We start from the raw sequence: 21,041 nt of genomic DNA, 5'->3' as shown, positions 1-21,041 counted from the left end.
TTTCCTATGTGTGTTAGAAAAAAAAAAAAAACATTTATAAAGGGCGTTGTATCAATGAATAACCATAATGAGTATAATTATTAAAATCGTATTACAAAAATATACGCAGGAGGGCTAAAATACTGTCTGACTCTGGAAAGAATTTATTTTTTTATATCCACAATAAGTTTCGATTCGGAAGCGCCATTAATCTAAATCTTTTAAATACACGTTACAGCCAAATCTTTACTACATGCATCATAATAAACAAAATTTGTAATAGATTTTAAGTTCAAATTAAACAATTAATTAATAAATTATAAATTTAGTTAGTCCATTAAACAATAACTTTACGAAGCTATCAAATTTACCAGAGGGAGACTTTGTACAAAAGTCGATTACTTTACCTCTGCCTCATTCGTGTTTCAACCGTGAAGCAGTTGTGTTTGCATGGCTGTGTTTCGGTTTGAAGGGTGGGATATGGCGTGAATTTACTGGGTACAGAGGAATAACACCTGAGTTCTCAGGAATGGCAACGCATGGGGGGTATCATGGGCGAAACAGTATACTCTGTTATGTCCATGGTATTGCTCATGTCTATAGGCGACTGTTATCACTTTCCATCAGGTGGGCTGTCAGCTTGTTTGCCATTCTAAGTTGTATAAAAAAAAATTAAAATACAGTCGTCCTCAAATATAACTACGATGAAGGGACCACTGTAATTTCGTAGTTACAGGCAAATGCGCTTACGAGACATACTCATTCGATTGTTTACTAAACACAAATACTATTCAGAATAGCACTTTGTAATTGAAATAGGCTTGGTAGCTTAATATACCCTAACAGGTCGACCTCCACATGGTTCCCCATGGAAACCATCGTGCTGAACTCCAGGTGTATTCATCACGGTGGGCTAACTGACCTGCCTTTTCATCCTCACCTATCATCGCTTACTGGTGCCCCACCAGCGTATATCGTTAGCGTAGGTGGGGTTACCATACCATTATCATCCAATGAAAAAAAAAAAAAAGAAGTTACTATTGTAATAAAAAGAAGCGATAAATATGTATTTATTGTTATTAAATACTGGTGACTCACACCGGTTTAGCACTTATTTTTTTAATGACTTACAATCCATGATATTCGATGATAATGCAATTCTCTGTAACTGATACAATATATATATATATATATATATATTTATTTTTTTATATTGATGATATATGTATATTTTTTAAACATATATGATTGATCACCTATATTGATAAAGTTTAGAGAAATGACGCCTCAGAAACGAACTCCTTTATCTTTACAAAAAAAAAAAAAAAAAAAAAAGTAGGATACATTTAAAGTGTTGCTATTTTAACCTCCCTGACATCATGAGACTCACGCATCGATATTTAAAATAGATTTTTATTTATTTTTTTTTTTACTTTTTTTTCCTAACAACTAAAGCACTTAATAATAGCACAGATAGATATCCCGATGGGACAATTTAATCCCTAATTATAATTTACAACAAATGTACACAACATGGCTTATTACATATTTCATGTATACTGCTAATACTCCTTATGCAGGGGGAGAAGGATTGCTAGTAATGGGGACGCTAATCCCCATTGCTAGCAATATACCCTGTCAGGTCGACCTGCACGCGGTTCCGCCTAGAAACCATCATAATTAATTATCGTCAAATTCGTCGTGATTGGCTGACTTCATCTATCACCCTTCACTGGTGCCCCGCCAGTGTATACCGATAGCGCGGGCGGGGTTACCATTCCATTATCACCCATTAAAAAAATCTCAAATTTGCAGTCAAAACCACTTTTGACTGGTTAAGAGTTTTGAATGTCTGTAGGTTTAGTGTTAATTTTGTTATAGTGAAATAAGTTAACAAACTCAATTAGGGGGGAAGGGATCGTTAGTAATGCGGGCTACTAGTACCATTGCTAGCAATATAGGGTATATATAATATAGGGTCAGGTCGACCTCCACGCGGTTCCCCCTGGAAACCATCGTGCTGAGTTCCAGGTGTATTCATCACGATGGGCTGACTGACCTGCCTTTTTTCATTATTCACCTATCACCCCTCACTGGTGCCCCGCCAGCGTATACCGATAGCGGCAGGCGGGGTTACCATTCCATTATCATCCATTAAAAAAACAAACTCAATTATAACCGGCCAGTAACATGCAGTCGACGATGATATCCTTGAAGCAGTGGTCCATAGGCGACAGTAACCGCGACACGAGACGTGCGACAATCCGATGCCACCTTTATGGTACAAAATAACAGCTGTTCAAATTGTATATACAGATAAATTGCTTTATTGGGGGGAAAGGGATTGTTAGTAATGGAGACTGAGAATCCCATTGCTAGCAATATATCCAACCAGGTCGACCTCCTCGCGGTTCCCCCTGGAAACTATCATGGTTAATTCCTGGTGAATTCATCATGATGGTCTAACTGGCCTGTTTTCATTCTCATCTATCACCCTTCACTGGTGCTCCGCCAGCGTATCCCGTTAGCGCAGGCGGGGTTACCATACCATTTTCACCCATCAAAAAAGAATTAGCTTTATTTGAATTTACCTGTAGTAAATAAAAACATTGCCGTATGCAAAAATTTCAAATTATTCAGCGGGCTATGGAAAGGACTATGCTTGGAGTCTCTTTGCGTGATAGAATCCGAAACGAGCATATCCTCAAAAGAACCAAAGTTTTTTTTTATGCAACTTAGAATGGCAAACAAGCTGACGGTCCACCTGATTGAAAGTGGTAACCGTCGCCTATAGACATGAGCAGTACCATGGACATAACAGAGTATACTGTTTCGCCCATGATACCTTACACGCGTTGCCATTTCTGAGGACTCAGATGTTATTTCTCCATACCCTGTAAATTCACTGCCATATCGCACCCCTCAAACCGAAACACAGCCATGCAAACACAACTGCTTCACTCTGAAAAATAATGAAAAAAAAAAATATTAAAAAAAACTACTTTTGTACAAAGTCTCCCTCTGTTGTATATATATATATATATATATATATATATATATATATATATATATATATATATATAACATATATATATATATATATATATATATATATATATATATATATATATATATATATATATATATATATATGCAGCGCTGATGTTCAGGCGGCCCCGTGTATGATGAATGATTAGCGCGAGGTACGAGTAGTTACCGTGCACGGCGGGCGGGCTAGGGTTGCAGCAGGTCGCTGGTGGAGAGGCGGTTCAGGCTGTCGCTGAGGTCGGGCGAGCGGTCGGCGGAGGCCAGCAGCGAGGACAGGTTGGCGAGGTCGCCCGAGTTGAGCGTGGCCAGCTCGCGGCCCTCCGCCAGCAGCGCCGACAGCGACGGCGTGCTGCTCGCGCTCTCCAGCGGCTGCGGCGGCGGCTGCGCAGGCGCCATCTGGCAGCACACCACGCCAACACACGCATACAATAACCAGTTTGTTTTAATACAGCACTAGCAACCTGTGCCAGGTAGATGTATGGAAAATCTTTAACTTTATCGGAATAGTACATTACTGCAGCTGCCAGCAACTGAGGCATTGATGGACGAACGTGCAAATGTGAGCCGAGGCGTAGTCGAGGCACACATACGTGAGTCCATCAATGCCTAGTTGTGGCCAAGAATTGTATAGTACTTTTCTCAAACAATGCGCGGAAATCAAAAACACAATTTTACTTATTAATGTTCCTTTGTTTTTTTTTTTAGCTCTCTATTTGCAAGCCAGTTCGAAATTTAAATAAAACCTTGTATTAGTTATTTCCTTGGTAGGTATGTTTCGAAGTAAAAGGTCATTCCATTTTTTAATTACAGGACAGATATGAGTTTACATAGTAATTTATCTGGCCGCAAAATACGACAGATATGGATTTTCATACAACTTATGCCGGCCGCTGCCCGCATGTATCTGGCCAGTACGGCAATTTTGATTGATCTCGAAGAAGAATGTTAAAATTTTGTTCACATTTCCAAGCATATTTGAGAAAAATAAAATACAGCCCACCTTACTTGCTGTCAATATAGATAGATACTATTGTTTCCTCCAAAAAAATTACAACAGTAAACTTATTATAAATGTAAACAATTACAAGAAACATTCACAATGAAAAAACAATGGGCTACCTTATCGCTAAGAGCGATCTCTTGCAGGCAACCTTTGGATGGAGAGAAGTAATTATAAACAATTTGATCGGAGGCATTTGAAGTTCTCTATAGGTCAAAAATTTATCATCTGTTCACAGCTGAACATAGTCTTAACCCATAAAGGTAGTTTTTCCATGAATTGCCATGCTTGGCAGGCAGGTTGGCAACCGCAGTTTGGCTTTTGGTGATGTTTTGAGAGGGACGCTGCTGCCCATCCCTCGACCACTAATTTCCCTTAGTCGCCTCCTACGATCCCAGGGGAAAGAAAGAAGCCTACTCTATGCCGGGACCACACGGAAATTTTATTATTACTTCCTAGTAAATACTAATTTAAAAAATAATTCCTTACCTGAGTATATGTTGGTGCCACATGTATTGTTGAGATGTGTGACATGTGTGACATCCCGGGAGACATGCCACTGACTGGGCCCATGCCTTGGTCCATCGGCATCACTGGACCCATAGGGGAGTGCACCTGTCCCATAGGAGAGTGCACTTGCCCCATTGGAGAATGCACTTGCCCCATCGGAGATTGTACTTGCCCCATGGGCGACTGTACTGATCCCATAGGAGAATGCACTTGACCTATAGGGGACGGCACTTGTCCCATAGTCGCTGGAACTTGAAGGTTCGGCGATAGTGAATGCATAGCTGTGTGCATCACTACGTTTGGGGAGCCGGGGTGCATGGGCGACATCTCCTGGAGGTTGGGCGAGTGAGCCATAGGGTGATTATAGGAAGGACTAGACCAATTCATGGGTTGATAAGAATGTTGGACGTGTGAAGGGCCAGGGACAGGCATCTCTGGCATTAACCACTGTAAAAAAAAATGTATAAATACTTCAAGAATCTTTATTAATATAAAAACTAACATGGACTTGTCTTTTCTTATGGTTAGGGAAGCAAACGAACAGACGGTCCATCTAATGGTACTGTTATAGATAGATAGATAGATAGATAATTTATTTGCATCACTTACAGCACATACAGATGGAGTTCTGAGGTAACAAATAGGGAAATTCTTGTAAGAAGCAATTTAAAGTGGTACCCTGCACTTTGGTTATGTTTTGCTAAGAGAGGGACTGGCTGTAAACCAGCGCTGTGCAGCTGTTCACATTGCGCTGGGACACTCGCAGCATCAGCTGAACCAGTTCCTTTTGCCTAGTATGGGACACTTTTTGTATATGTTATTTATATATTTTTTTTTTATTATAATTGTATGTTTACTGGCAATGTTTCAATTCTATTCTAAATATAAAAAAAAATAAGACAAAAATAGGGTGCCTCCTTTTATAAGTCGGTCGAAAATAATTAAAAATGTTCACGACTGTAATCCCAGTAATAGGTAGTTAGAGACGTTCATCGTTCGTTACCGCTATGAGAGAACACTAAACATGTCCTATATTTCGTCAAACATACCTATTTATATTAAATGGGTGATAATGGAATGGTAACCCGGCCTGCGAGGGGGGAAAGGGATTGTCAGCAATGGAGTTTGACAGCCCCATTACTAGCAATATGCCCTATTCAGTCGACCTCCACGTGGTTCTCCCTGGAAACCATCATGCAAAATTCTTGTTGAATTCGTCACAATGGACTAACTGGCCTGCTTCATCCTCACCTATCATCCTTCACTGGTGCCCCGCCAGTGTATACCGAAAGCACAGGCGGGGTTACCATTCCATTATCATCCAATAAAAAAAAACCCCGCCTACGCTATCGATATACACTGGTGGACCACCAGTGAGAGGTGATAGGTTGCAATGAAAAGGCAGGTCAGTTAGCCTTAGCATCACGACGAATTCCACTAGAATTAACCACGATAGTTTCCAGGGGGAACCGTGTGGAGGTCGACCTGATAGGGTTTATTGCTAGCAATGGGTCAGTTAGAATCCATTACTAGCAATCCCTTTCCCCCACCTATTAATGTTAACCAACGTGGTAGGGTAGAAACAGTAAAATAAGTAATGTATGTTTTAAACAATTTACCTGCTCTCCGTACTGGGTACCAAGGGCATGTGGCGAAGTCTTATCTGAAAAGAAATAAATTTGTTTTTTTAATCAATTTAGGATTTATGAAACACACTTTTTTTATAAATATATTGGTACAACTTTTTCCCACGCACAACCACTCTTTGGAATCAACTTCCAGCAGCAGTATTTCCGAACCGATACGACAACATAACCTTCAAGAAAAGAGTATATTCCTTTTTAAAAGGCCGGCAGTACACCTGCAATGCTTCTGGTATTACGAGTACTCATAAACGGCAGTAATCACTTACCATCAAGTGAGCCACAAGCTCGTTTGCCTCCTGTATTGTAAAAAAAAATATTGGTACGTATATTTTTAGTTTTGTTTTAATTAAATAAATACATGAAATTTATCGTTTATCCCACATTTTTGCTACGAGCATTTGTCCCCTAGATTGGGCATTGATATGCTATTAAAGATCCCAGTAATTATCATCATCTTATCAGCCCTTAACTGCCCACTGTTGGACATAAACCTCCACCTTCCAGAGGGAGAGTTTGTACAAAAGTCGATTGCTTGGGTACCTCTGTCCCATTCGTGTTTCTACCGTGGAGCAGTTGTGTTTGCATGGCTGTGTTTCGGTTTGAAGGGTGGGATATGGCGTGAATATACTGGGTACGGAGGAATAACACCTGAGTCCTCAGGAATGGCAGCGCATGGGGGGTATCATGGGCGAAACAGTATACTCTGTTATTTCCATGGTACTGCTCATGTCTATAGGCGACGGTTACCACTTTCCATCAAGTGGGCCGTCAGCTTGTTTGCCATTCTAAGTTGTATAAAAAAAAACCTGATAGGCCCAACGACCGGGCCCACCACGCCGCCTATAGTTATGCCACTGTTTCTTTTACACTTGGGTGTGCTCATTCTTTGCTGGTGTTTTCTCATTCTTCATTACCTACTGCAGAGCTGTCTAAACCACGGCCCGCGTAAATTGATGCGGCCCGCCAAATGTTTTCTAGCCAAATGTTTTTGGTAGTAACCAATATTGATGTTCATACTGACAGAATTGTTAAAGATAAATTAATGAAAAAGTAATACAATAACACAAGAATGATATTATAGGTGCATTTTATTTTTACAAATATTTTACGACCCCCCAATGAATTTAGATAGATAGATAAATAATTTATTTGCATTACTTACAGCACACAAACAACAATATACATAAATACAGTGAAAAAAAAAAAATAAAAAAAAACTAATATACAAAAAATAAAAAAATAAATAGAAACAAAATGCATAAAATAATTAAAAATTTTTTCCTTTCATGCGTGTGCCACAATAAAACAAAATGGCCACAGTTCAGCTTATTGCTTTGCCCTAAAAAGAGCAAAACACTGATATTCTGTTGTGGTCAAAAGTGAGCCGCGAAATTCCATAGAAAAAATTTAAAAAAAAAAAAAGGAATATAGATAAAATATAATAGTGTGTGTTACATTACATTCACAATTATTTATTAGTCATTTTTATTGGCCCTAGATCCTATTTAGTTTAGACAGTCCTGACCTAGAGTATTGTAAAAGTGTTTTTTAATGCAAACTTACCACGTGGCTCCGATTTGATTGGTTTCTGGTCACCATAGCCTCCTGGAAAATAGTAAAAAAAAAAACATTAAAACAAACAATCGAAGTAATATGGTAAATTTCATTTTTATATACTTTATATGTACAATAATTGGCACTGATTATTTTAAATACACAATCGGGACTTAACAAGATGTTTACAAGTAAATAAACGTCGGCAATAAAGAAGCATTGCAGTGAGTCAGTGCACGCAGGTTGTTCAGGACCGTTCTTTATGGCTGTCTATGGGAGAGGCTTATGTCCAGCAGTGGACGAATAATGGCTGAAATGATGATGTTGAATAAAGCAAGTATGTAGGTACTATTTACAAGTCTTAACGCGATGAAAAAGTCTTTACAAGTCTTAACGCAATGAAAAAGTCTTTACAAGTAAATAAGTCTTTACAGATAAATAGTACCTACATACCAGTTGTTTTCTTTATTGCCGACATTTCGACGTGGACGTTCCGCCGTGACTTCGGCGTGATGCAACCCACGTCGAAATGCAAAACAACTGGTATGTAGGCACTATTTATCTGTAAAGACTTATTGACTTGTAAAGACTTTTTCATCGCGTTAAGACTTGTAAAGACTTTTTCATCGCGTTAAGTCCCGATTGTGTATTTAAAATATATATAAACAACGCGATTGTTAAAAATTAACTAATATTGGCAAGTCTTTTTTTTTAAATTGGTAAAAAATAAAGAATCATTAGAATCTATTGTTCATATAACAATTTACAATTGGATTCACACCACACAAAGCAGGCAACACATCTATACTAATACAATAAAGCGAAACAGTTTGTTTGTTTGAACGCGCTAATCTCTGGAACGACAAAATTTGAAAATTTCTTTTTGCATTTAATAAATCATAAGATCGTAATAATTTTTTTATTATATTTAGTTTTAATTATAAAAAAAAAATCACATCATATCAGCCGGTAATTGTCCACTGTTGGACATAAGCCTCTCTCATGAGGGGTGCTTTGCCAATATTTGCCACGCTTGGTGTTTTTGAATGAACAATCTGTCGATTCAATTCGTTTAAAAAAAAATTCAACTTAGATCCATTAAAGTAAACGGCTGTACAAATAAGCATGCTGTTCTAAAACCTAGACATAACATATCTATGTAATATCAAACAACTATGTTAAAGCAGAAAAATACAAAAAAACAAAAAAAAAAACAATATTATAGACGTATTTACAAAATAAAATAAAAAAAAAGAAAAAATCATGCAATTCGACGACAAACACTTGCTAATATGAATATGTGTGACAACAAAATAAATAAAAAAAAAATCCAAAACAAAGTTAGACTATGCCAAAGGAATAAAAAAACTACAGTTACACACTCATGCCACAAAACGTTTTGCGTACCTCTTCGCCTATATCGGGGTGCTTTGTTCCTTTTTCCATTCAATATCAAAATAAAAGAACACTTAGTATTTTTTTATTAGCATATTAATATATATATAATTTTACGCCACGCATTCAGCACTACAATAATCACCGGATATTGTATAAAAGTGTAAAAATGTCTAAATACAAACACAAACGGTCAGAGGCAAAAGGACACAACCCGTAGATCTCACGTTTTCACGTTCATCATTTTGTCCCTGATCACTTTATAATCGGATCTAAACGGCTACAATGTAAATTTATCTAAAAACTATTATTTTTTATTTATAATTCTTCTATACAATTCAAGATATGTATCGTATGTCATAGTTGCGATGCATTTACCTTACACGTTGATCAGTGAAAGAAGGCAGTTCGTCTCCGACGACGGGGACGCTCTTTAGAGCATTTCGAATTAATTTAGAAAATTAGAATTAGTAACAATGATTGTACGGTCTTATATTGCAGATTTTTTTCTTGCGCATGCGTCAATTACACAGTTTAAATGATTCACAATTCACTAACTTGAGAACGTTATTAAATTTAAACCTTAAATAAATTAAGCTACTTTACTAAAAGCTTCAAGTCATGTATATTTAGGCCCTGGAATAAATAACTAAATTTAAGCCGTATGTGAGTTGGTCCTTCGAGCCGGATTGGAACCAGCAAAAACTTCGCGTACTCCACAAATTGGTTTCCATTCTCAATTTGAACTTCAGCATTTCGTGAATTGTTTTAAACCATAAACTATGTAGCTGGCGAGTGCCCTGCCTGTAACTATATTGCGCACGCACATTAAAGCGCTAAATAGGACCGTATAACAATATTCCTTCACCGGACAATACATTAAATAACATTCACGCCATAAAATATACGTATATTTTATAAATATATAAAGCTTGGTTATTTGATAGTTTTTGAAACAGTTTTCTCGTATAACAAAATTTTGTTAACAACACACATATCCACATTAGCACCTGGAGGGCACGCGAAAACAAATTAATTTGTACTTATAGCACTTTGCACTGCAGAGCAGTGCGCTATGAACGACATAGCGACTCTCTCAGCCAATATATAAACATATATATGTGTTTTATATATTTTACACTGTTACATTTTCACTTGAAGCTAATAATCAATTTTATACTATTATTATAATATTTATATAGATATATTCCGAACCCTTTAAAGCAGGGGTTCCCAAAGTTATTTTGTCTACTGCCCACTTTGAGAATAAATTATTTTTTAGCGCCCCCAATTTTTTCACCTATTTAAAAATTGCTATTAGTTCAAGATCAACAAATCACCCCCCAAGCCTATACAACGCCCATCTTTTTTCGAGTCTCTTACCGCCCCTCTTTAGGCCTGCATCGCCCACAAGGGGGCGTTATCGTCCACTTTGAGAAAGGCTGCTTTAAAGGGTATTATTAGTCTATAATTTAGGGAGGTACGTGAAACATAAATTAATCCGTCCATAATTACAATTTCTAATAGATAATTAAAATATAGAAATAAATAAATTTGTCTACTTAATTATTAAAAAAAAAAATAACCTATAAATAAACGAATAAACCACGACACAACGAAAGTTCTAACAGACAATAGAAATTCAACAAATTTATAAAAATTGCAAAGACTAGTCTCCATTGATATAAATTCAAAGAATATTGACTACAGATAGGTAACTTTTCTCAGGTCTAGTCACAGACACAAAAAAAAAAAACATCAATTCACCAAAGACAATATACATTTTTTTTTTAATACTTATAACGTGAAATTAATGATGCTGTTTCGCAGTGTTATACGCGAAAAATGGACGGCCAGAGATAATAAAGTTTGAATCAATTTAGCACCTAATGCATTGACAAATATTTTTTACTTTTTTATAGGTTAACTTTTAAAGGTAAACGCACACTTATCATCTCCGAACGCGTTAAATGAAAAATGCGATTGCAGAATCAATATTATCCCTGTCGTGCAATCTAATTTGCTCTCTGGCCTTCTAAATTAGTCTAGCTCGGCTGGACTAACCACAAGCTCGCGTACAATAGCCGATTTACGATGGCCAAGCGTAGAAATACCCGGATAAGCTACTTCGCCAATTCTTCCCAAGCTATTAACTCATTAAGGCCTACCACGAAATGATTTTCGAAATTTCGACGACGAACGAAACAGAAATTTGATGTTAAAATCACATAATACATGGCGTTTAAATTTATTAAAAATGTTAAAATATCGCTCCTCTATTTTAATTAATTAATTCTAATTAGGATAGAATTTATGGTGAACGAAATGTTAAGATCCATTTACTGGGTCGATTTCGGTACGAACAAAAACACGAAATCGAGCCCAAAAATTCGGAATTTCATTTCATGGTGGACCACCTGAAACATCCAAAAGAGCTGACGATATTTAGAAATGTTTTACGATTTCTCTCTGTGACGCGTTTAGCACGGTTAAGTGAAGACTCACCTTATAGAGTAATATTGTAGTAAATTAATTAGGTAATTACAAAAATATTACCTTATACAAGATTACTCTTAGTACTAAGAAGTAAACCTTGATACGTTTAAATACACTATTCGCTTGTTAGTAAAACCATCAGCCTATCTTAATATTAAAGAAATATATAATATAAATCAATACTTATATAACAATATTGTTAGGCGATACAATGGTCTTATTTACTAGGTAAATGTCAAATCCCATAATTTTAATACATAGATATATTACAAAATGTCACCATATAAATCCCACAATTAATAAATACAATGAAAGTCGTTATAAACCCGTTCACCCCAACACATAGATGTAATGGTATAATGGGGGTTTTCGTATAAGCGTCAACAGATGGCGCCATACGCCACTCAAGCAATGCTGCCAAAAATGTAACCGTTACGTGTTCTAAATTTAAACGTTTACAATAGACAATATGAATATGTAATTCGACATAGAAGAATACTCCAAATATATAAATACTAATATAAATACAAAAATGTAACAAATGGCAGTTGAGTATACTTGTTGCGAGTGGCGCCAACTAGTGGCGTTTCCACCGGGAACCCCATCGTAAGGGAAGGCTGTGAAATAGAAATACATCATACAAATGTATGTAATTGTTTGCATTGAACTTACTGTCATGTTCGTACTCTTGTAATATAGACGGCGGACGTTTGCGTTTTTTACTATCAATATACCCCGAATCTAGAACATAAAGATTAACATGACACTCTGCATAGACATTAATAACATAGATGACGCAAGTGCCACCAGTCTATTTGAAAAATATGCCATAACCTTTCGACTTTCTGTGATGTTTCATAAAAATAATCCCTTTCCGTATCTTTCCTAAAGTACCATCCATAAGGAAGTTTCTGATAACTACACGTAAATTTGTTCGACATAAATTATTTTTTTTATGATGAGAAATTTAACAACAGTTCAAGTACTATTTGCAGCAAAAAATATGGCATATAAAAAATGTGCAGTTGCTACATCTATTAATATTCATGTCTATGCAGAGATCTCTCAAAATAAATAACAATGATCAAGTATTAATTAAGTAACATTACACAGTAGTGAAATCATTTCATAGAGTCAATATTGAAAATATAAAATTAATCCTTAATAAAAATAAAAAGAAGAAAAAGTTTATAAATATTAAATCTACTTGTTAATATTTCTTGTCTATGACAGACAAACCTAGAGTTGAATAGATCTATGTACAGTAGAAATTCGATTATACGAACATCGATTATCCGAATATTCGATTATCCGGACTTATTCTTCACAACTCTAATTACCGATTTAGAAATGGTATTATGTGATCCATTACCTTTATAGCTCGTACTTTTTTTTATATCGTATTGTTTAAATGTAAAAAGTCTGTAAATAATATAAAAATATTAAAATTTAATTATTGTTTGATTTGACTATATAATCGATTATCCGGATTTTATTTGTAAGATCCCTGATTCGGATAATCGAGATTCTACTGTAATAATCTATTTCTTTTATAGTGTACATTTGTTCGATATATTCGTTGGTACGATAAGGACATTGTACAAGTACATTAAATATAAGGTATACAAGCTCATTATTAATAGAAAACACTCACCAAACCTTTACTCGACATTTTGCTATAAAATGTAAGACTATATTTGGCATAGAAACGGCAGGAAACGGTTTACAGGTAGAAATTCGTCGATTATTTTCGATTTTCGCGTATTAATAAATTCAGTACCTTTTTTGTATCTTTATAATTTTTATGTATTAATATAATCGCGTAAAATGTCTAGATTATTAAGTACTGAAAGAAAATATGAGTTAAAAAATATTCACGACTAGAAAATTTAAGGTCAACAATATAAGTATACGATTTTTCGTCGCGATTTTGTTTATGTTTCCTCGATTTAGTGCTATCCGTGCGAAACCCTCGGAAGCTCGAGCGATCATTGGTTTTGATATTTGCTGCCATCTATCGGCGAGTAGTAGCAACTCGTCTCGTCGAACTCGGACACGGTCGCGTGCGGCGCCACCGCCATGTACAGAGCGTAGTGCTCCGCCTCCGTCAGATCCAAGTCATCCTGGAGTTTCTTGAAGGCGGACGCATCCAGCGCCAGTACACTCTCGGCTACCAAGATAGTGTCGCCATCTGTCGGCGGCAGCGGAGCCAAACTAGCCGGGCGTCGCAGCGACGAGGCGGAGGCAGACCTCTCATTGTCGTCCCCGTGAAGGGATATGTGCGTGACGCTGTCCGCGTAGCTGAGGCCGGTGCCGGACGCGTTGTCTTTGAGCGAGGTGTGCGACACGGCCGACTTGAACTTGGTCGGCCGCACGCCGGACACGCTGCTGACCGAGCGGCCGACCGGCTTCGACTTCTTCTCCTTCGCGCCCTCGGAACGGACGCTGGGCGCGGGAGATTTCTCCTTCCGCCGGAACAGCCGCGAGAAGAACGAGCGCTTCTTCACCGGCGGCAGCGCCGGCTCGCTGCGAGCCACCGACAGCTCCGTACGATCGCGCTTTACGATGTCCGGGTTGCGCGTGACGGGCAGCTGCCGGCCCGGCTTTAGGATGCCGTCGACGGAGGTCTGGCTCGTTTTGAATGGTTCCGTGGCGGGCTTGCGCACGCGCTTGGGCGGCAGCGGCGGCGCACGCTCCGCTTCCGGCTCGCGCTTCAGCGGGGAGAACTCTATGGTAGGGCCGCGGTACGACTGCACCTGCACGTCCTCGTACGGCAAGTACTCGGGCTCGGTGATGGGCACCGGGTTTTTGAACGCGAGCTGGAGGCTCGTGTAGGTGCCGGCGTCGTTGAAGTCCTCGAGGTCGGTGTCGTGCTCGTTGTTCAGCGACGACACGTTCTCGAGCCGCGTCCGGTTTTCCGAGTAGATCTCGTCGAGCTCCGCGACCTGGTCGAGGAGGTCGTCGAGGCTCTTCTCGTTCGCGTCCGGGACCACCTCCATGGGCTCCGAGAGGTCCTCAATGTTGCCGTTGATGTCCGCGATCGCGGCGGAGCCCTCGGACGCGTCGAGGGAGTCGCTGGTGGAGCTGACGAGGGCGGTGTCGTTGTCGAGTAAAGGTTTGTTGTTGTTGGTGTCGGGTCCGTCGGTCGCGGGTTGCGTCATGGGCTGCGCGAGCTGCGGCCTATCGAGGAGGCGCGCGAGGAGGCCGAGGTCGGGCAGCGGCTTGCGGGCACCTGGGGGACACAGCCGCGCCGGGATGTACTCGAAGCTCACGGGGCTGCTGCGCGCGTTGTCCGTCAGCCGCTGCAGCTGCAGTTGCACCTGTACACAAACAAAATACAAATCGTACGCTGCGTTCCACGATTGACGGACGCGATATGCCAATAAAATTACTGAATACTGAAGCACAACGATGGCCAAAAAGAAAACAGCTGTTTCAGATAAATGATCTGAATCAGAAAGCAGATTATTTTACCAGTGTAAATGTACAACAACCATTTAATTAACGATTCTTAGTTTTGATGTCGCGCAATGTATTTGAAATTTTACGATCCATACGACGAAAATACCTACAACGCACGCTCAATAGAGCTTCTTCGTAGGTATTTTTCGTACGCTTGTAACATTGCACTCACAAAGATGATAGCGCGCATCGCGTTAGAATTTTAATACGTGTTAGATTCTATTCTAGATTCTATTTCTAGTTTTTTTGTATTTCATAGTATTTCACTATTAGTACATTACTGCAGCGGCAAGCAACTGAGGCATTGATGGACGAACGTGCAAATATGGGCCGAGGCGTAGTCGAGGCACACATACGTGAGTTCATCAATGCCTAGTTGTGGCCAAGGCTTGTGTAGTACTTTTCTCAAACAATGCGCGGAAATCAAAAATACAATTTTACTTTTTAAGTTCAATGACGAATAACGAAGAATAATAATTTTTCACGCGCCATAATGTTCCTTTGTTTTTTTTTTTCAATAAACAGCTTTCTATTTGCATGCCAGTTCGAAATTTAAATAAAACTTTTTATTAGTTACCTCCTTCGTAGCCATGTTTCGAAGTAAAAGTTTAAATTACAGGACAGATATGAGTTTACATAGTAATTTATCTGGCCGCAAAACATGACAGATATAGATTTTCATACAACTTTTGCCGGCCGCTGCCCGTATGTATCTGGCCAGTACGGCAATTTTGATTATTCTTTTTTTTTTTTTTTGATACCCCTCATGCGTTGCCATTCCTGAGGACTCAGGTGTTATTCCTCTGTACCCAGTAAATTCACGCCGTATGCCACCCTTCAAACCGAAATACACCCATGCAAACAACTATTTCACGGTTGAAACACGAATGGGACAAAGGTACTTGTACGTGTTTGAGAAAAAAATATGATTATTTATATTATGGCATAACATCATAGATACAATAAGAAGCTTGTCGGGCTCGTGTACTGACGGTGACGTGGTCGGCGGTGTCGGGGTGGCGGTAGGGCGGCGTGTGGAACACGATGGCCACGAGCTTGTGCACGGCCTCGATGTGCGCGCGCTCCTCCCACACCACGCGCTTGTTCTCCTCCTGGAAGAACACCACCGCCGTGTCCTCGCGGTTCACCTGCAACGACATTCACACATTACCATTTATACATCATCATCATCATATAAGCTTTTAACTGTCCACTGCTGAACATAAGCCTTCCCCAAAGGTTTTGCCAGTAGTTGCCACGCTTGGCAGGCGAATTGGCAACCGCAGTGAGGCTTTGGAGATGTTTTAAGAGAGACGCTGCTGCCCATGTTTCGCTCTCCCTTAGTCACTTCTTACGATACCCACGAGAAAGGAAGGGACGGCCTATTCTATGCTGGGACTTCACAGCAAAGAAGAGTATAATCTACTACTATTTCGCTGGCCAGGCGGCTTGGTATAGTATTATATTTTATTTCAACATTCTAAGAAAGTAAAAGAGCGATAGATCTTATTAGCCAGGTTGAGCTTATTTTTAAAAGAGATCTTTTATACCCAACCTAACACGATGATATGGGGAGGGGCGGGGGGGGGGGGGGAAGGAATTGTTAGTAATGCGGACTACCAGTCTCATTACTAGCAGTACCCTGCTAAACCGCGTGAAGGTCGCCCATTACGTTGACGCACGCAGTTCCCCCTGGAAACCATCGTGCTGAATTCCAAGTGTATTCATCTCGGTGGGCTAACTGACCTGCCTTTTCATTGTCACCTATCATCTCTCACTGGTGCCCTGCCAGCGTATGCCGTTAGCGCAGGCGGAGTTACCATTCCATTATCAACCATTAAAAAAAACACGATGATATAAAAAATGGTAAGCAGGTCAATTATCTCAAGTTTTTTAATTGGCACGTACTTCCCAACCAAATCCATACGACGTACCTTCTCACAGAGCAGTATGACCCTGGTGCCGCCCTTGGCAGGCCCAGAACAGTGGCTGATCTGGGCGATCTGGAGTTCACTCATCGCTTTCTTGTCGTATATCACATCAGAGACTACCGGCGTGAGGGTCTGCTTGACTTTCCCCGTATCATCGGTCATGAACACTTGGAAGCAGAGCCGGACTGCATTGAGATCGATGCTCTGGGGCTGGTTTCTGTGGGCATAGCGAGCTGTGGACAAAGGTGATGTTTACAAAATGATGAAATAGTACATGTGACACTGTAGGCTGGATCCTTACTACATGAAACATTGCGTTGCGTTGCACGTCGAAAGAACCCAGCTATAATTACAGTTGTAATAATTTGTAAAATATAAAAAGTGGCTCCTGGCAACCTTAGTAAAGAGGGGGGAAAGGGATTGTTAGTAATTGGGTATTTTTTTAACGTCTTGTAAATGCTTTATGCAGACCCATACACCTTGTGAGAGCCGAATGGGTACTGTGGGAATCCCCCGTAAGGCCGGGGTGTACCCACCAAAAACCAGACGATATACACTCGAGGTGCCATGTCGGAGACATGGGTTCGTTTTCGCACTCACCACATCTTCGACGGCTAATTAATAATAATTTATAGTAATTAGGTCTAACTGACTCATTGCTAGCAATACACCACATGAGGTCGAGCTACACGCGGTTCCTCCTCGAAACCATCGTGGTTAATCATAGTGGAATTCGTCACGATGGGCTAACTGACCCGCTTTCATCCTCACCTATCTATCATCTCTCACTGGTGCCCCGCCAGCGTATACCGATAGCGCAGGCGGGGTTACCACACCATTATCATCCATTAAAAAAAACTTAATAAAGAATCATTATTATTACTATACCAAAAACAATGAATTTTGATTTCTGTTTCATCGATTCCTGATTGTCTATATATATGTTAGTGTTTCACGTAAAACTGTAAAATTTAACGACATTTCCATTTTCCATGTAATATACATCTTTATTCAAAAATTACAAACATATAATTTATATTAAATAAATTGTATGTTTGTAATTTTTTGTGTACAATAAAGTATAAATAAAGAAATAAATTCCGAATTTTCGCAATCAATTTAGTCTTTTTGTTTATATCGAAATCGGCCAAATAAATGGAACTTAACATTTCGTTTATCATAAATCCCACTATAAAAGTCTAAAGGAACAATATTATGATATTTTTTTTTTAATATTTTAAAACGTTATAATAATAAATCTTTTATTTGTCAGATATATATCCATAGTTTACAGTTATTACGATTAAAAATTCCTTTTAAATAATTAAAAATTTTACATTATTAATTATACAAACTATTTTTTTTTTAATTTTTACCTAAATCACATCTCCCCTCTTAAGGAGAGGAGATGACAACTAACCCCCGGCAGAAGCACAGTCGGGCCCGGGTTCACGGCCCCAGTGAGAGAAACCGGCGTACAATGCGGGCAGAATCTAAGAGCACCGCTTTCTGCATCTTTCCCGGGAGTGAGCCGCCTCTGAATCCCAACCGTCTGAGATGTTGTTCCAGACTGGTTGGGATAAGACCGTTCACCGACAAATTATTATTAATTACAAAATACCAATTTAAATCTTTATATATATATATATATATATATATATATATATTGTATGTATGTATCGTGTTATTTTAATATCAATTTTGTGTTTCTTTCGGCACTGAAATTTCGGTAAACATTTCATGGTACGCTCTCGGTTTTTAGTCGTGATGATAAGCCGCTCGCTGGCGACCGCAGACGGGGAGCACCGCGCCGCCGGTCGCGGACAGAAATAGCTCGGCTTTAAATATCCGCATTGTTTGCCCGCCGCGCCGCACCGCACCGACCCTTCGTATGTACCGTGGGCATTTTTGATTTTTATACCCAATAGTTTTTTTTTTTATTGGGTGATAATGAAATGGTAACCCCGTCTGCGCTATTGGTATACACTGACGGGGCACCAATGAGGGATGATAGGTGAGGATGAAAGCAGATCAGTTAGCCTACTGTGACGAATTCCATTAGATATAACGATGGTTTCCAGAGGAAACCGCGTGGAGGTCGACCTGATAGGGTGCATTGCTAACAACGAGACGAGGTATATTACATCGACCCCAAATAATAATTGGGAGAAGTGATAAAAAAGAAATGAGTGTTCAATTGAGATAATGATTTAATTATAAAAAAAAAATAATTAATGAGTATAAATTTCTATACCAACTCACGTAAGCCACGTGTTTTTTTTTTTTTTTGATGGGTAAAAATGGTATGGTAACCCCGCCTGCGCTAACGGACGCTGGCGCTGCACCAGTGAAGGGTGATAGATGAGAATGAAAACAGGCCAGTTAGCCCATCATGATGAATTCATAAGGAACTAACCATAATAATTTCCAGGGAGAACCGTGAGGAGGTCGACCTGGTTGGGTATATTGCTAGCAATGGGATTCTCAGTCTACATTACTAACAATCCCTTTCCCCCGTAAGCCAAGTGTTAAAACTATAATCTAATATATAAAATTCTCGTGTCGCGGTGTTTGTTACCAAACTCCTCCGAAACGGCATAACCGATTTTTATGAAATTTTGTGTGCATATTGGGTAGGTCTGAGAATCGGCCAACATCTATTTTTCATACCCCTCAATGATAAGGGTGACCCACCCAAAAATATATTTTTTTATTTCTTTGACAAATTTTTACATTTGTATTTTATTATGATTTAGCATTAAAAATTAAAAACAAATTCAAATTGTCACGCTTTTACGATCAACCCCTGTTTTCTAATCGCGATGTTTATATGCCGCAATAGGGTTGAAAGATGACAACCGAATATAATAATTGTAGTACGATAAATTTTCATGTATAGTTCTCGCAATAATGTACATGGTAAAACAACGTTTGCCGAGCCAGCTTGTATTTGTATAAAATTGGCGAGCCGAATAGTTTGACTGCAATGTTCAATGCTGTATCGTCATGGGTTACGCAATGTGCGTAACCCATGACGCACGCCCGCCCGTCTGAGAGACACTTAATCCGCCGATGAACTCGACGTTTGTCTACACTATCTATACATATAAATAAAATTGGAGTGTCTGTTTGTAATATTGAATAAACCGTTTTTTACTACATGTATATGTAATATATATATATATATATATATATATATATATATATATATATATATATATATATATATATATATATATATGTATATACAGTACATACACCAAAATAATAATTGTCTGTCTGTCTGTCTGTTTGTTCCGGCTAATCTCTTAAATGGCTGGACCGATTTTGACAAGACTTTTATTGGCAGGTAGCTAATGTAATAAGGAGTAACTTAGGCTACGTTTATTTTAGAAGAATTCTTTTATTTTAGAAAAATAATGTTGCAATGTCCAAGTACAGTCCAGTACGGCGCGCAGCTCACGCGCACGCCACAGCTATTGTCAATAAAAATATAACTTAATTTGGAATAAGTAAAAATAAAATAAAATTAATAGGTATCATTATAAAAAAAAAATTAAAGAATCGACTGTTAGGCGGAATGAAGTTTCGCCGGATTACCTAACCTACACTAATATTATAAAGAAGAAAGATTTGTATTTTTGTATATATATATGTTTGTAATGAATAAACTCAAAAACTACTTTGCTGATTTCAAAAATTCTTTCACCATTAGAAAGCTACATTCACCCTAGGCTATATTTATTGCTAGAAAAGATTAGGGATCCTTACTAAAACTTTTGTAACATAACTCAAGGTGTAAAAAATGCTATAAAATATCTTTGGTCGCGTGCGCTGCGGAAACTATTGGTGACAGAACAAAAGTGTGTTCTACAATATTGAAGATAATATCAATAACTACAAAAAACTTCGCGATACTGTATGTCCCACCAGAGGGAGACTTTGTACAAAAGTCGATTGCTTGGGTACCTCTGTCTCATTCGTGTTTCAACCGTGAAGCAGCTGTGTTTGCATGGCTGT

The 21,041-nt window shown here is 38.7% G+C and overlaps 2 protein-coding genes across 2 annotated transcripts in view; both read right to left on the bottom strand.

Annotated features, from left to right (window-relative positions):
* On the bottom strand, positions 1-13,300 carry LOC128201635 (uncharacterized). Its single transcript, XM_052899211.1, has 7 exons — positions 13,283-13,300; positions 12,301-12,439; positions 7,747-7,788; positions 6,157-6,200; positions 4,517-4,984; positions 3,197-3,423; positions 1-2,253 (listed from the first exon to the last, which is right to left on the bottom strand). The coding sequence occupies exons 1-6, from the start codon at positions 13,298-13,300 to the stop codon at positions 3,214-3,216; spliced, it is 921 nt and encodes a 306-aa protein (XP_052755171.1). The 3' UTR covers positions 1-2,253; positions 3,197-3,213.
* Positions 12,429-21,041, bottom strand: part of LOC113512577 (embryonic polarity protein dorsal) — a 57,122-nt gene continuing 48,509 nt past the window's right edge. Inside the window, exons 6-8 of the mRNA XM_052899051.1 lie at positions 17,025-17,254; positions 16,083-16,238; positions 12,429-14,948 (exon numbers count right to left, since the gene is read on the bottom strand). Of these exons, the coding sequence (XP_052755011.1) occupies positions 13,617-14,948; positions 16,083-16,238; positions 17,025-17,254 (1,718 nt within the window). The 3' untranslated portion in view covers positions 12,429-13,616. The remainder of the gene's footprint in view (positions 14,949-16,082; positions 16,239-17,024; positions 17,255-21,041) is intronic.

Source organism: Galleria mellonella, unplaced genomic scaffold (assembly GCF_026898425.1).
Source record: "Galleria mellonella isolate WM207_F2 unplaced genomic scaffold, CSIRO_AGI_GalMel_v1 utg56, whole genome shotgun sequence".
In the NCBI taxonomy this organism is placed as follows: domain Eukaryota; kingdom Metazoa; phylum Arthropoda; class Insecta; order Lepidoptera; family Pyralidae; genus Galleria; species Galleria mellonella.
The sequence above is the reverse complement of the archived record's forward strand: the minus strand, read 5'-3'. Positions and strand labels throughout refer to the sequence as shown.

What these genes read in the sequence shown, in the direction of transcription:
- LOC128201635 (XM_052899211.1), bottom strand. An exon ending in ACAAGAGTACGAACATGACA is followed by an intron (nt 7,789 to 12,300) that starts GTAAGTTCAATG and finishes ACTATTTTCCAG; the next exon opens with GAGGCTATGGTGACCAGAAA. An exon ending in TGGCACCAACATATACTCAG is followed by an intron (nt 3,424 to 4,516) that starts GTAAGGAATTAT and finishes GTGTGCTGCCAG; the next exon opens with ATGGCGCCTGCGCAGCCGCC.